The 16,213-nt window shown below is 35.6% G+C and overlaps 1 protein-coding gene across 5 annotated transcripts in view; it reads right to left on the reverse strand.

Moving 5' to 3' along the window:
• ZNF713 (zinc finger protein 713) overlaps positions 1 to 16,213 on the reverse strand; it is a 50,784-nt gene that overhangs the window by 11,195 nt on the left and 23,376 nt on the right. For all 5 annotated transcript variants that reach the window (XR_012913527.1, XM_075995400.1, XM_012764113.2 and 2 more), the window contains 2 exons: positions 5,040 to 5,166; positions 4,624 to 4,716 (listed from right to left, as the gene is read on the reverse strand). Coding sequence is in view for 4 of the 5 variants with exons in the window: in XM_075995400.1 (XP_075851515.1) it covers positions 4,624 to 4,716; positions 5,040 to 5,166 (220 nt within the window). In the remaining variant the exon portion in view is untranslated. The remainder of the gene's footprint in view (positions 1 to 4,623; positions 4,717 to 5,039; positions 5,167 to 16,213) is intronic.

Below are 16,213 nucleotides of genomic sequence, written 5' to 3' on the forward strand. Positions count from 1 at the left end.
GAATCATTCATACTGTTTATTTTTTATTGGGCTATTGGTCTCTCATTGATTTAGAGGAGCATTTTATATATATTTAGTGGGAGATTAGCCCTTTTGGCATAAGTTGTAAGTATTGTTCTCCACTGCTATGTATCTCTTTGTTTATTATTTTACATCATGCAAAATTATTTTACACCATGAAGAATTTTTGGATATGTGTGTATTGAATGTGTGAATCTTTTATGCCTTCTGGATTTTGTTTTTTCTTTTTTTTTGTTTTTTTGTTTTTTTTTTGATTTTGAATTGTAGTAAGAAATGACTCCCCCATTTCAAGGTTATAAAAGATTTTTCCCATGTTTTCATCCAAATCTCTTATAGTTTCATGTTTTACATTTAAAATCTCTGTTCCTTTTGGAGTTTATCTTGGCTTAAGGGGTAAGCTATAGACACAATTTTTTTTCTCTCCAGATGGCTACCTGCCATTTATTAAAAAGTCTACTTTTCATCTCCTAATTTGAAATAACATCATCATTTAAAATAATGCCTTTATAGTAAATGTCCACCTGTATTTGGGTTTATTTCTGAATTTTCTATTCTATTCAGTTGTTTTAATTTATGAAATTTTACTGCATATTTTAAATATCTAATAGGGATAAGATCTCTTACTATTCTTCCTTTTCAGAGTTTTCCTGATTATTTTTGTGTTTTGGATTTTCCATATGAACTTTAGAATGAGCTTTTATCTAGACCCTCCAAACTAAATCTTGTAGGTACTTCTTATGGGATCACATTACATATATAGTAGGGACATAGCTACCTTGGTATGTCCATTTATTCATATTTATTATTTATTTATTTATTTGAGCAGAGTCTTGCTCTGTCACCCAGGCTAGAGTGCAGTGGCAAGATTGATTCATAGCTTTTTGCAGCCTCGAACTCTTGGGCTTAAGCAATCCTTTTGCCTCAGCCTCCTGAATAGCTGAGACTACAAGTGCATGCCACCATGTTACGCTAATTTGTAATTTTTTGTACAGAGGGGGTCTCACTATTTTGCCCAGCCTGGTCTCAACCTCCTGGCCTCAAGCAATCCTCCTGCCTCAGCCTCCAAAAGTGCTGGGATTACAGGTATGAGTCACCATGCCAAGCTATGTCTTTTTTTTTTTTTTTTTTTGAGACAGAGTCTTGCTTTGTTGCCCAGGCTAGAGTGAGTGCCATGGCGTCAGCCTAGCTCACAGCAACTTCAAACTCCTGGGTCAAGCAATCCTCCTGCCTCAGCCTCCCAAGTAGCTGGGACTACAGGCATTCGCCACCATGCCCAGCTAATTTTTTTTTATATATATTGGTTGGCCAATTAATTTCTTTCTATTTATAGTAGAGACGGGGTCTCGCTCTTGCTCAGGCTGGTTTCGAACTCCTGACCTCGAGCAATCCACCCGCCTCGGCCTCCCAGAGAGCTAGGATTACAGGCGTGAGCCACCACGCCTGGCCCCAAGCTATGTTTTAAAGCTTTTCCTCATGCAGGTGTTGTACATTTCTTGCTGAAGTTTATTACTAGATTTTTTTATCTTTTTAGTTCCTCATAGGCTCTTCCCTTCCACCTTATGTTCTAACTGGTAGTTGTTTGTGCCTTCATCTTATTCCACTTCAACAATCTACTTACATTGCTACACATTTATACTCTGAACCTTACTTGCTCTGCAGAAGAAATCTCTAACTCAGTGTTACACTCTCATGCTCTTATTCACATTCCACCTGCTTTCTGACCTCATCTAGACCTCCATTTCTTTGAGTCTTCTAGTTTTAAGTCCTATTAAAGGACATTATTTTACTTCAGGCATTATTTTACTTCCTGTCACTTTCTGGACTATGTCAAATCACTTGAATTAACTAATTCTCACAGTTTCATACAATTTTCTTCCAGTAGTCCTGTTAATCCAACAGACTCTCAATCTAGGTCCTACAAACCCTTTCCAGTGCTCAATATAACAAGAGAAATAGCATACTCATGCAAATTAGAAATCACAAATGTATAGGGCAAAATCTCATTGGGGCTTTCAAAGCTGTTCAGCGATACCTTTACTCATCTTTGGTCAGTTTCCATTGACCTTAGTAATAAGCTATACCAAATGCTTTACAAGTCCACTACTTGCCTTCTTCATTCCATTACACTCAATAGAGGACTTTACCTCCTAATTTGCCAGGAAAACATAAGTCACCACATGTGAACTCCCCCAAATCTTCCATCAACAAACTTATTACATATAACCACTCTAATATCATTCCATCTAATCCTACTCCCAACTCTTCAGAATCTGCTCTTTATCTTGTATCTATTCTTTACTTACTTTCTCTACTGACTCCTTCCCTTCAGCATTATAAACAAGCTAAACTCGTTCCTGCTTAGAATAATCCTCTTTTCAGACTCTTTTATTCTAGCTAATACCTTTATTGTCTCCCCTTCTCACTCTAGCTCCTTATTAGAGTATTATATACTTACTACCTCTACCTTTTACAAAATCTCTCCCTGTTGTTCAATCAACAATGTACAAACTGACTGTTCTAATTATCCCCCTGCCACTTTTCTCATTAATTTAATTACCAACCTCTTTGTTGCTAAATCTCCCAGATATTTTCCAGGTCTCAGCTTAGAAGTGGTTTTAGATAAATAGGCATCAGCGAATGTCAATAACAAGGAAATATGCAGTACCCTAGAGGGCATGCCAGAATTAGGTCACAGAGCTAGATCATTCTCTCAGTCCCTTGACAAACAGAAATGTTTTACCACATCTTCTAAGGGGAAATCACTGATTGTGTCTCATGGGATATTACGAAGAGATGCAAGTAGTCTCTTTAGAGAAGAGCATTATTCCTGACAAGGGATGTGAAAAAAAATCACTTGTTCAAGCTGATCTGTGACCCAAGAGCCTTGGGCATCTGGATATAGCTGCATAATAAAATCTGGAAGTTTTCCTAAGTTAGCCATTATTCTTTTCTAGTTGGGGGGTCTATGGGTGGGGACATAATAGGAGACAGTGTGGATCTTACAAAAGGCAGCATATATACCTGTGGGAAAGAATAGCTCTGCCCTCTGCTGTAGGTGCTTATCCTTGCAATTCACCTGAAAAGGCAGTTTTGCAATTTTTTTCCTTTAGTTTCCTACTATCCAGGTTCAGGGATGTGGAGGTTATAGAAATATGTTCCACTGTTTTCAGGGAAGGGGCCAGGGATACTTGACAAAATGTTTTAATTACTAGCTTCTACTCATGGAATGTGAGCACAGGTCAAAATTCTGGTTCAGTGATACTGAAAGGTCTCAGTGCAGCTGAAATAGGTTTTCTACCTAAATAATTTTCTACCTAAAATAATCTAGAGCACTAAAAGCAAAAAAGATGGTCAAATCAACATCGACCTGAAAAAGCTGAAGTTTGAATGCTAGAAAGCCAAATCCAAATGATGGAACCAGGTGCCAGAGCAAAGAATCAGAGTGAGAACTGCATAGAGATGGGACAGGTTAACCTGGCTTAATGGACCAGAGTGGAAAATACCTAACTCAGTATCTGGCATACAGTTAGGACCAATTACTTGCTAAAATAATCAGGCAGAAGATTATAAGTGGTATGCCACCAGTAGGAAGTTAACATGGTGGTGGTTGTTTTTTTGTCAAGAAATTCTCTTTTTATTTTAATAAAAATAAATATTTTTATTCCCTTAAATAAAGATATTTAAAGGAATGTTTTAAAGAAGAGAGCATAAAGCCAACAGATCCAGGTTTTGAAATAGTTACTTAAAATAACAGCATGATATCAACAAACAAAAATATAATCTAAAATCTGGGAAGGGAATATGGGTAAAATACTGGGGCTAGAAATGTAGAAATAGGAAAAATGACACAGATGGGCTACTTAAAAGAATTGTACTACAGAGTAGAACATCAAGTCCATAGGAATACATGCCTTCAGGAGAATATGGAGGAAGAAACTGTAGAAGGTGAAGATATTGAGAGGCTAGAAGAGACAAAAACAGTGTGCATCACAAGCCAGGTGGAAGAAATCTTCAAGAAGGTAAAATCAACACAATAAACTGGCTTTGTAGCCATCAGATTTGACTGGAAGTAACTTAGTGACAATCTCCAAGAAAACAAGATTTTAGTGGCACAAGTGGGATGGGGTCATATCACAAAGGTGACCAAGAGAATTAGAAATTAGAGTGTGGGTTATAGATAAGTTCTAAAAGTTTGATAAAAGGAAAAAGAAAAAAATGAAAAGTAGGTAAAAATGGCAGAGGATTTTTGACATGGAAAAGAAAGATTTCTGAGAGGATGTATGAATAAAAAAATAAAAAGAAAATGTTACATGAAGATCAGCAACATTGAGGTATTTACAGGTGCTCAAACTAATGCTTTCAAAATAACCTTTCTTTTGTGTAAATTTTTTTCATTATAAGTATATATTATCAGTTCAATCAAAAAAAAATAAGACAGCCATTTCCATTTTGGCAAACAATCAAATAGGAACTGAATTTTTTCAAAGGCCTCAGTATTCTTGAAATCCCAGAGGGAGATTTTTGGAGCATACTCCATTGATTATTTCAGAAGTGACTCTTTTCCTTCATGAAGAACCAAATGCCCAAATGCTTGCTTCTTACCTGGATGGGTGTCCAGTGGGCTGTCTCTTTCTATCATCCACTGCTCTTCTTGCTCCAATTGAGCAATTACCTCTGGTTTATAAAGTTGGTGCCCTATTCATGGAAAAAATATATGCCTTAGGAATTTATAGTGGGAACAAAAATTTCTCTCAGAACCCATTTCCAACCAGTCTTCCAGGCCTCTGGATTTGGAAAGGGGAGGGGGCAGCAAAATAAAGGTACCTATCTCAAACTCAACAATGTCAAGACCTTCTACCTGAGGAGAAACAGCAGGAAACAAAGGTCTCTGTCTCCAAAACTGGTAAGCTTTCTTCTGTGCTGGCCTAAACTGTAGCCACAAAAGCTTTGGGCATCTTTACTACTTAAAGAAATAAACCTATGCAAATGGTTTCCAGTTTCACAGGACACCATTCTACCTAGTGCAACTAGATTCCTGTAGTTCTCCAGCATCACATCTCGGTACAGGTTCTTCTGAGCAGGGTACAGTTGTTCCCACTCCTCTCTGGTGAAGTCCACAGCCACATCCTGGAATGTCAGTGATTCCTGAAACATCAAGGACATCCAGCTCAGCCAGAAACTATTCTTACAGGAGCCTTCAGGGGAAGGGGATAAAAGTGCAGCACCAGACAAAGGTTAGGATGTCTAAGCCTTTGTGCTGAGAATCTTTAGGACTTTGAGTAATCCTGGCCAAATTTTTGAAACAACAATTAGTACTGGTCTATCATCTTTTAAGACATGTTAAAACATGCAGGAAATAATCCTTGCATTTAAGCATCTTACAATTTGTTGCAAGGGAAAAAAGACTCTCATTTCATCTAAACAATTAAAAAAAACTACAGGCATGCCTCAGAGATATCACAGGTTCAGTTCCAGACCACTGCAATAATATTGCAATAAAGTGAGTCACATGAATTTTCTGGTTTCCCAGTGCTCATACAAGTTATGTTTACTCTATACTGTAGTCTAATAAGTGTGTAATAACATTATATCTAAAAAGTACATATTAATTAAAAACTAATATATCCTAAAAAAGCTAATGATCATTTGAGGCATCAGAATTAGTCAAACCTCTCAAATCCTGCTGCTGTTTTATCAACTACATTTATGTAATATTTTAAATATTTTGTTGTCATTTCAACAATGTTCACAGAACTACACAAGGAGTAGATTCCATGTGAAGAAAACACATACTTTGCTCATTTATAAGAAGCAACTCCTTATCCATTTAATTTTGATCAAGAGATGGCAGCAGTTCAGTCACATTTTCATGCCTGACTTCTCATTCTAGTTCTCTTGCTATTTCCACTACATCTGCAGTTCCTTTTACCAACAAAGACTTGCACCTCTCAAATTTATCCATAAGGGTTGGACGCTTCTTCCAAACTCCTGTAAATGTTGATATTCTGACCTCCTCTCCTGAATCATGAATGTCCTAGAATGGTGAATCCTTTCCAGAAAGTTTTCAACTGACTATGCCCAGATACATTAGAAGAATCACTATTTATGACAGCTATAGCCTTATATAATGCATTTACTTTTTTTCATATAAATTTGAGTAGTACAACTATAGTTTTATTAACGTGAATATATTGCATAGTGGTGAAGTCTGGGCATTTAGTGTACCCATCACCCAAACAGTGCACATTTTAGCCATTAATTATTTCTTATACATCAACCCCTAAAATCTCCTACCCTTCCAAGTCTCCAGTGACTATTATTCCACACTCTATGTCCACATGTACACATAATTTAACTCCCATGTGTGAGAATGTGAGGCATTTGACTTTCTGTTTTTTAACTGCTTCACTTAAGATAATGGCCACTAGTTGTATCTATGTTTCTGCAATAGACATGATTTCATTCTTTTTTATGGCTAAATAGCACTATTTTCTCTCTCTCTCTCTCTCTCTCTCTCTCTCTCTCTCTCTCTCTCTCTCTCACACACACACACACACACACATGCACACAAACATACCATAACACATTTTCTTTATCCACTCATCTATTGATGACACTTAGGTTGATTCAGTATCTATGTGATTGTCATTAGTGCTGCTATAACATAAAAATGAGGATATCTTTTTGATTTGATTTCTTTTCCTTTAGGTATATACCCAGTAGTGGGGCTGCTGGATCAAATGGTAGTTCTATTTTAAATTCTTTGCCAAATTGCCACACAGTTTTCCATAGAGGTTGTAGTAATAGTAATTTACATTCCCATGAACAGTATATAAGCATTCCCTTTTATCTGCATTCTCACCCACATCTGTTATTATTTTGTCTTTATAATTTTTTTTTGAGACAGAGTCTTGCTCTATCACCCTGGGCAGAGTGCAGTGGCATCATTGTAGCTCATTGCAAGCTCAAATTCCTGGGCTCAAGTGATCGCCTTGTCTCAGCCTCTCGAGTATCTGGGACTACAGGTGTACACCACGATGCCTGGCTAATTTTTCTATTTTTAGTAGAGACTAATTTTTCTATTTTTAGTAGAGATGGGTTCTCACTCTTACTCAGGCTGGTCTCGAACTCCTGAGCTCAAGCAATCCTTTAGCCTTGGCCTCCCAGAGTGCTAAGATTATATGCATGAGCCACCACACCTGGCCCTTATCTTTTTAATAATGGCCATTCTGACTGGTATAAGATGATATCTCATTGTGGTTTTAATTTGCAGCTGTCTATAAACATTGATGTTGAGCATTTTTAATATGCTTTTTAGCCATTTGGTGTCCTCTTTTTAAAAATGTCTATTTTTAAAAATAGATATGGCTGGATGTGATGGTTCATACCTGTAATCTAGTACTTTGGGAGGCCAAGGTGGGAACACTACTTGAGGCCAGGAGTTCAAGACCAGTCTGAGCAACATAATGAGACCACATCTCTAAAAAAAAAAATTAGCTGGGTGTGGTGGCACACACCTGTAGTCCTACCTACTTGGGAGCCTGAGGGGTAAGGATCATTTGAGCTCAGGAGTTCAAGGCTGCAGTGAGCTCTGATCATGCCATTGTACTCCAGACTAGGTGACAGAGTAAGACCCCTTCTCTTAAATAAAAGTAAGTAAAAAATAAAAAAGAGAGATTAGGTAAAGATGGCCGAGTAGAGACATCAGTTGCCATATCATCCTGGAGGGAAGGAGGTGTTTCAGATGAAGGGGAGGTGGGAAAGGTACCAGAGTCAGTTGGAGATTCTCCAAGATTGATCATAACTTAGGTCATAAAACAGGTCTCAACAAATTCAAGAAAGTTGAATCATACCATGTATCTTCTCAGACCACAATGGAATAAAACTAGAAATCACAAGAAAACACCCAAACCTACACAAATAAATGGAAATTAAACAACCTGCTGCTGAACGATAACTGGATCAAGAATAAAATTAATATGGAAATCAAAATATTCCTTGAACTGAATTACAAAAGGGACACAAGCATCAAAATCTATAGGACTCAATAAAAGCATTTCTCAGGGCAAAATTCATAGCCTTAAATGCCTACATTCAAAAGACAGAAGGATCACAAATTAACAACCTAATGTCACATCTCAAGGAACTAGGGGAAAAAAAGGAGCAAACCAAACACAAAGCCAACAGAAGAAAACAAATGACAAAGGTCAGAGCAGAACTAAATGAAATGGAAAACAAAACTACAAATGATCAATAAAAGAAAAAGTTGGTTCTTTGAAAAGATGAACAAAATTGACAGAACTCTTGCTAGATAGATTAACTAGGAATAGGAGAGAAAGGACCCAAATAAGCTCAATCAGAAATAAAAAAGGAGATATTACAACAGATACCACAGATATAAAAACATCATCTGTGAATACTATGACAAATATCTATGCACACAAACTAGAAAATATACAGGAAATAGATAAATTCCTGCAAACACACAACCTCCAAAGACTCAATCAGGAAAAAATAAAACTCCAGAACAAATAAAACTCCTTAATGAGCAGTGAGATTGAAGCAATAATGAAGTCTTATACACACACACACACACACACATACACAAACACACACACAGCCCTGAATGAGATGGATTCACAGCCAAATTCTATAAAACATACAAAGAAGAACAAATACCCATACTACAGAAATTATTCTGTAACACTAAGAAGGAGAGAATCCTCCCCAACTCATTCCATGGAGCCAGTATCACCTTGATACCAAAGCCAAGAAAGGATATAACAAAAAAAAAGAAAACTATAGACCAATATTCCTTGTGAATATAGATGTAAAAGTCCTCAATAAAATACTAGCAAATCAAATTGAACAGCACAGAAAAAAAAATCAACAAAGTCTACTATGTCCAAGGAGGCTTCATCCTAGGGATGCAAGCATGGTTCAACATATATAAACCAATAAATGTGATTCACCACATAAACAGAAACAAGAAAGACCATATGATCATCTCAATGCCTACAGAAAAAGCATTTGACAAAATCCAGTACCCTTTTGTGATAAAACCCTCAACAAACTAGGCACAGAAGGAACATATCTCAAAATTATAAAAGCTGTATTTGACAAACCTATAGCCAACATCATACTGAATAATGGGGAAAAGTTGAAAGTATTCCCCCCTAAGAACTGGAACAAGACAAGAGTGTATACTGTCACTACTTCTATTAAACAGAATGTTAGAAGTTCTAGCTAGAGCAATCAAGCAAGAGAAATAAAGAGTATCCAAATTGGGAAAGAGGAGGTAAAACTATTGCTTTTCATTGACAATATGATATTTTATCTAGAAAACTCCAAATATTTCACTAAGAGACTCCTAGAATTGATAAATAAATTCATCAAAGTCTCAGGTTATAAAATCAACATACACAAATCAGTAGCATTTCTATATACCAATAACAATCAAGCTAAGAGTCAAAGACTCAATACCATTCACAATAGTTGCAAAGAAAATAAAATAACTAAGAATATACTTAACCCAGGAAATGAAAGATCTCTACAAAGAGTACTATAAAACATTGAGGAAAGAAATCATAGATGACAAAAACAAATGGAAAAATATATCATGCCTATGGATTGGAAGAAGCAACATTGTTAAAATGTCCATACTACCCAAAGTGATTTACAGATTCAATGCAATCCCAATCAAAATATCAATGTCCTATTTCACAGATTTAGAAAAAAATATTTCTGTGCTTTATTTGGAACTAGAAAAGAGCCCAAATAACCAAAGCAATCTTAAGCAAAAAGAATAAATCTGGAGGCACCACATTACCAGACTTCAAACTATACTACAAGGCTGTAGTAACCAAAACAGCATGGTATTTGTACAAAAATAGAGACACAGACCAATGGAACAGAATAGAGAACCCAGATATAAAACCAACTACCTACAGCCAACTGATCCCTGACAAAGCAGACAACAACATGCACTGGGGAAAAGAAGCCCTATTTAATAAATAGTGCCAGGAAAATTGGACAGCTACATGCAGAAGAATTAAACAGGATCCCTATCTCTTACCACTCACTAAAATTAATTCAAGATGAATAAAAGCCTTAAATAAAGGCATGAGACCATAAGAATTCTAGGAGAAAATGTAGGAAAAACCCTTCTAGATATTGGTATAGGCAAAGAATTTATAATTAAGACCACAATGGCAATTACAATAACAACAAAATTATATAAATGGGACTTGATTAAATTAAAAAGCATCTGCACAGCTAAAGAAATAATCAACAGAGCAAACAGACAACCTATAGAATAGGAGAAAATATTCACAAACTATATATCCAATAAAGGGCTAATATGCATCATCTACAAAGAACCAAAACAAATCAGCAAGAAAAAACCCAAGCCCATTAAAAAGTGGGCAAAAGACATGAACAGAAGTTTTGAAAAGAAGATAGACAAGGTTGGGTGTGGTGGCTCACACCTGTAATCCTAGCACTCTGGGAGGCCAAGGCAGGAGAACTGCTTGAGCTCAGGAGTTCAAGACAAGCCTGAATAAAAAGGAAGACCCCATTTCTACTAAAAATAGAAAAATTAGCTGGGTGTCATAGTGTGTGCCTGTAGTCCCAGGTACTTAGGAGGCTGAGGCAGGAGGATCGCTTCAGCCCAGGTGTTTGAAGTTGTAGTGAGCTACAGTGACACCACAGAATCTACCTGGGGCAACAGAGCGAGACTCTGTTTCACACACACACACACACACACAGACGAATGGCCAAGAAACACATGAAAAAATGCTCAATGACACTAATCATCAGGGAAATGCATGTTAAAACCACCAGGAGATACCACCTTAGCCCTGGTAGAATGGGTTTTACTAAAAAGTCCAAAAACAATAGACACTGTTATAGATGCAGAAAGGTATGCTTATACACTGTTGGTAAGACTGCAAATTAGTACCTCGATAAAAAACAATATGGAAATTTCTCAAAGAACTAAAAGTAGACCTACCATTCAATTCAGCAGTCCCACTACTGAGTATGTACTCACTGGAGAAGACATCTTTTTATCAAAAAGGCACTGGCACTGAAATGTTTATGGAAGCAAAATTCACAATTGCAAAGATGTGGAACCAACCTAAGTGCCTATCAATTCATGAGTGGATTAACAAAATAATGTGGTATCTGTATGGAGTACTACTCAGGCATAGAAAAGGATGAATTAATGCCTTTTGCAGCAATTTGGATGCCACTGGAGACATTATCCTAAGTGAAGTATCTCAAGGATGGAAAAACAAATACCACATATACTCTCTAATTAATTGGATCTAACTGATGGGCATACATATGCACAGAGGGAAGTAAAAGTCATTGGAAATCAAGCAGAGTGAGGGGAGAGAAGGGAAGGAGCGAAAACCTACCTAACGGGTACAATGAACAGCATTTGTGTGATGGCCACATTCATAGCCTAGACTAAAGCATTACAAAAGCTATCCATGTAATAAAAACATTTGTACCCCCTTAATATTTTGAAATAAAAAGGAAAATGTTTATTCAAGTCCTTTGCTCGCTTTTAATGGGGTTCTTGTTGTTGTTGCTATTGATTTCTTTGACTTCCTTATAAATTCTGGATATCAGTCTCCTGTTGGATTTATAGTTTGCAAACATTTTCTCCCATTCTTCAGGTTATCTGTTCACCCTGTTTATTATATCTTTTGCTGTGTAGAAGCTTTTTAGTCCTATTTGTCTATTTTTGTTTTTGTTGCTTGTGCTTTTGAATTCTTTGCTAGTCATGAATTCTTTGCTTAGACCAATGTCCAAAGAACTTCTCCCAGGTTTTCTTCTGGTATTTTTATAGTTTCAAGTCTTACATTTAACTCTTTCATCCATCTTGAGTTGATGGTATCTGGTGAAAAACAGGGGTCCAGTTTCATTCTTCTGCATATGGCAATCCAATTTTCTCAGCACCATTTATCGAAAAGGGTGTCCTGTCCCTAGTGTATGTTTTTGTCAACTTTGTTAAAAATCACCTGGCTGTAGATATGTGGCTTCATTTCTGGGTTCTCTGTTCTGTTCCATTGATCTATGTGTTTATTTTTATAACAGTACTATTGTTTTTTAGTTACGATAGCCTTGTAGTATAATTTGAAGTCAGGTAATGTGATGTCTTCAGCTTTGTTCTTTTTCTTCAATATTGCTTTGGCTATTTGGGCTCTTTTTGGTTCCACATGAATTTTAAGACTGTTTTTCCTAATTCTGTGAAAAATGATAGTATTTTGATATGAATTATATGGAATCTACAGATTGCTTTGGGTGGTGTAGTCATTTTAATGATGAATTCTTCCAATCAATGAACATGGGATATTTTTCCATTTGTGTCATCTACAATTTCTTTCATGTGAGTTTTGTAGTTTTCTTGGCTGAAATCTTTCACCCTCTTGGTTAAATATTATTCCTATGTAGTTTATTTTAATTTTTTGTAGCTTTATAAATGGGATTAACTTTTTGGTGGTTCTCTGTTTGACTGTAATTGGTGTATAGAAATACCACTGACTTTTGCACACTCGTTTTATATCATGAATTCATTTATCAAATCTAAGAGTTTTTTTGAGGAGTCTATAGGGTTTTCTAGGAATAAGATTATATTGTCAGTGAACAGAAAATCTGACTTTCTCTTTTCCAATCTGGATGCCTTTTATCTCTTTCTCTTGCCTGATTGCTCTGCTTAGCACTTCCAGTACTATGTGGTATAGGAGTGGGGAAAGTTAGCTTCTTTGTCTTTCAGTTATTAGTGACATTGCTTTCAATTTTTCTCCATTCAGTATGATGTTGGCTGTGGGTTTACTATATGCGGCATTTATTATTATGAGGTATGTTTCTTCTATGCCTAGTTTGTTGAGTTTTTATCATGAAGGCATGCTGAATTTTATCAAGTGCTTTTTATGCCATCTATTGAGATGAACATTTGGTTTTTGCCTTTTTTTATTAATTTAAAATTTTTTCTACTTATTTTTTTCTTTTTTTTTAACCACACAGATGGATTTCGAATGCCAATGATTTTTGTCTTTAATTCTGTTTATGTGGTGAATCACATTTATTGGTTTGCACATTTTGAACCATCCTTGAATCCCTGGACTAAAACACACTTGACTGTGGTGTATTGTCTTTTCAATGTGTTATTGGCTTGGTTTGCCAGTATTTCCTAAGGATTTTTGCATCTATGTTCATTGAGGATATTGGTCTATAGTTTTCTTTTCTTTTCTTTCTTTCCTTCCTTCCTTCCTCCCTCCCTCCTTCCCTTCCTTCCTTTTTCTTTCTTCCTTTGTTTCCTCTTTCTCTCCTTCCTTCTTTTCTTTCTTCTTTCTTTCTTTCTTTCTTTCTTTCTTTCTTTCTTTCTTTTTTTTTTTTTAAGTGTCCTTGTGTGGCTTCAGTATCAGCATGATACTGGCTTCATAGAATGAGTGAGGGAGGATTACCTCCTCTTTGATTTCTTGGAACAGTTTCTGTAGGATTGGTACCAGCTCTTCTTTGTGTGTTTGGTAGAATTTGGCTGTGAATCCCTCTCATCCTGGACTCTTTTCATTGAGAGATTTATTATTACTGTTTCAATTTTCCTACTCATTATTGGTCTGTTTAGGAGTTCTATCTATTTCTTCCTGGTCAAATTTTGGGAAGTTTTATGTTTCCAGGAAATTATTCATTTCCTCCAGGTTTTCTAATTTGTGAGTGTATAGTTGCTTATAGTAGTTTCTGCTGAGCTTTTGTATTTTTGTGGTATCAGTGTAGTATCTCCTTTTTCATTTTTGATTATGTTTATTTAGATCTGCTGTATTCTTGGTTAGTTTAGCTAGAAGCTTATCAATTTTATTGTTTCAAAGAACAAATTTTCATTTTGTTGATCCTTTCTATTTTTTGGGGGGAGGATCTCAATTTCATTTAGCTCTGCTATGATCTTTGTTATGTCTTTTCTTCTAACAGCCTTGCATTTTGTTTATTCTTGTTTTTCTGGTTCCTTGAGGTAGGATGGTAGGTTGTTAATTTGTGATGTTTCTATTTTTCTGTTGTTTTTAATTTTTTTTCTATTTTTATATGTACATATTCACGGGTTACATCAATATATTACATTGTGGTGAAGTGAGGGCCTTTACTGCATACATCACCAAAGCAACACACATCTATTTTTTTTTATGTACGCATTTAACACTATAAGATTCCCTCTCAGCACTGCTTTTGCTGTATCTAGAGATTTTGATATGTTGTGTCTCCATTTTCATTCATTTCCAAAAAAATTTTACGTTCCATCTTAATTTTGGTTTTGACCCAAAGATTGTTCAGGAGTATGTTTTTTAATTTCTATGTATATGTATTGTTTTGAGAATTCCTTGTGTTGATTTCTAGTTTTATTCCACTGTGGTCTTAGAAGATACTTGGTGTGATATTGATTTCTAAAAATTTACTGAGGCTAGTTTTGTGGCCTAATACATGGTCTATTTTGGAGAATGTTTCATGTGCTGACAAGAAGAATGTATATTCTGCTGCTGTTGATACATTGTTCTGCAAATGTCTATTAGGTCCATTTGGTGTAAAGTCCAATTTAAGTCTAGTGTTCATTATTTTCTGCCTTGATGATTTGTCTAGTGCTGTGAATGGGGTGTTCCAGTCCCCCCCCAGTATTGTATTGCTGTCTATCTCTTTCTTTAGGTTTATTAATAATTGTTTTCTGAACCTGGGTGCTCTGGTATTAGGTGTATATGTAGTATTGTTATATTTTCTGTTGAAATGATTTCTTTATCATTTTATAATGACTTGGTCCTTTTTTGTTTACAGTTTTTGATTTACAGTCTGTTTTATCTGATATAAGTATAACTACTATTGGCTCAGTTTTCATTTCCATTTATGTGGAAAATCTTTTTCTTCATTTTACTTTCTATATGCCTTTACTAGCGAGTTTCTAGCAAGCAGCATATTTTTGATTCATAGTTTGTTAAAAAATCCATTCTTCCAATCTGTATCTTTTAAGTGGAGCATTTAATCCATTAATGTTGATATGTGAGGGGTTTTTCCCCCATCAGATTGTTATCTAGTTGGGTTATATATTCTTTGTTTCTTTTTGTCACCTTGCCATTTGATTTCTTACTCTTCCTCCTTTGTGTGACTATTTTATAAGACCTGTGATTTTCATACTTTCATGTGTTTTTATGATGACAAATAATGACTTTTCATTTCCCTGTTTAGGACTGCTTTGATTATTTCTTGTAGGGTCAGTAGAGGGGTGATGAAATACCTGTGATTGCTTGTCTGGGAATGATTTTATTTTTCCTTCCTTTACAAACCTTAATCTAGCTGGATATTTGCATTTTGATTATTATAAATCAGGTTGTAAAAAATTCCTGGCTGGCAGTATTTTCTCTCAGCAGTTTGAAAATGCAATCCCATTCTTTTCTGGCTTGTAAGGTTTCTGCTGAGAAGTGTGCTGTCAATCTAATGGGGTTTCCTTTATAGGTAACTATCCTAAAATCTCGTGCTGATTTTAGGGTTTTTTCTTCATGTTGAGATTAGATAGTCTAATGACTATAGGCTACGGTGAAGTCCATCTTACAATGTATTTTTTTCTGGTGTTTGCTGAGCTTCCTGTATTTGGATGTCTCAATCTCTTGCAATACTAAGGAAGTTTTTATCAATTATTTCCTAACATAGGTTTTCCAAACTTTTTGCTTTTTCTTCTTCCTCGGGAATACCAATGATTTGTAAGTTCAGATGTGTTATGTAGTCCCATACTATTCAAAGGCTTTGTTTATTCTCTTTTCTTTACTTTTGTCTGACTGAATTAATTAAAAGGACCTGTCTTCAAGTTCTGAGATCCTTTCTTCTGCTTGGTTTAGTCTATTGCTGAAACTTTCAACTGTATTTTGTAATTCCTTAACACATTGACTGCCACACTGGAAAAATTTTTTTTCCATGGGGCCATGGTATTTTATTAAAACAAAATGATCTTTTCTAATTTGTTATTTTTTATTGCTTCCTGTGAGTTATATACAATGAAATACACGTTTTTAGAATTAAATTGTCAATATTAATTGTAACAATAAGAACATCAACAAGTAAGATTTTCATGAACCAACTACAGGATTTTGCTTCATGAGGCCCTAGGATCAAAACTAGTCTGAGTTAAATATAACACAGGCCGGGCATG

Source organism: Microcebus murinus, chromosome 19 (assembly GCF_040939455.1).
Source record: "Microcebus murinus isolate Inina chromosome 19, M.murinus_Inina_mat1.0, whole genome shotgun sequence".
NCBI lineage: Eukaryota > Metazoa > Chordata > Mammalia > Primates > Cheirogaleidae > Microcebus > Microcebus murinus.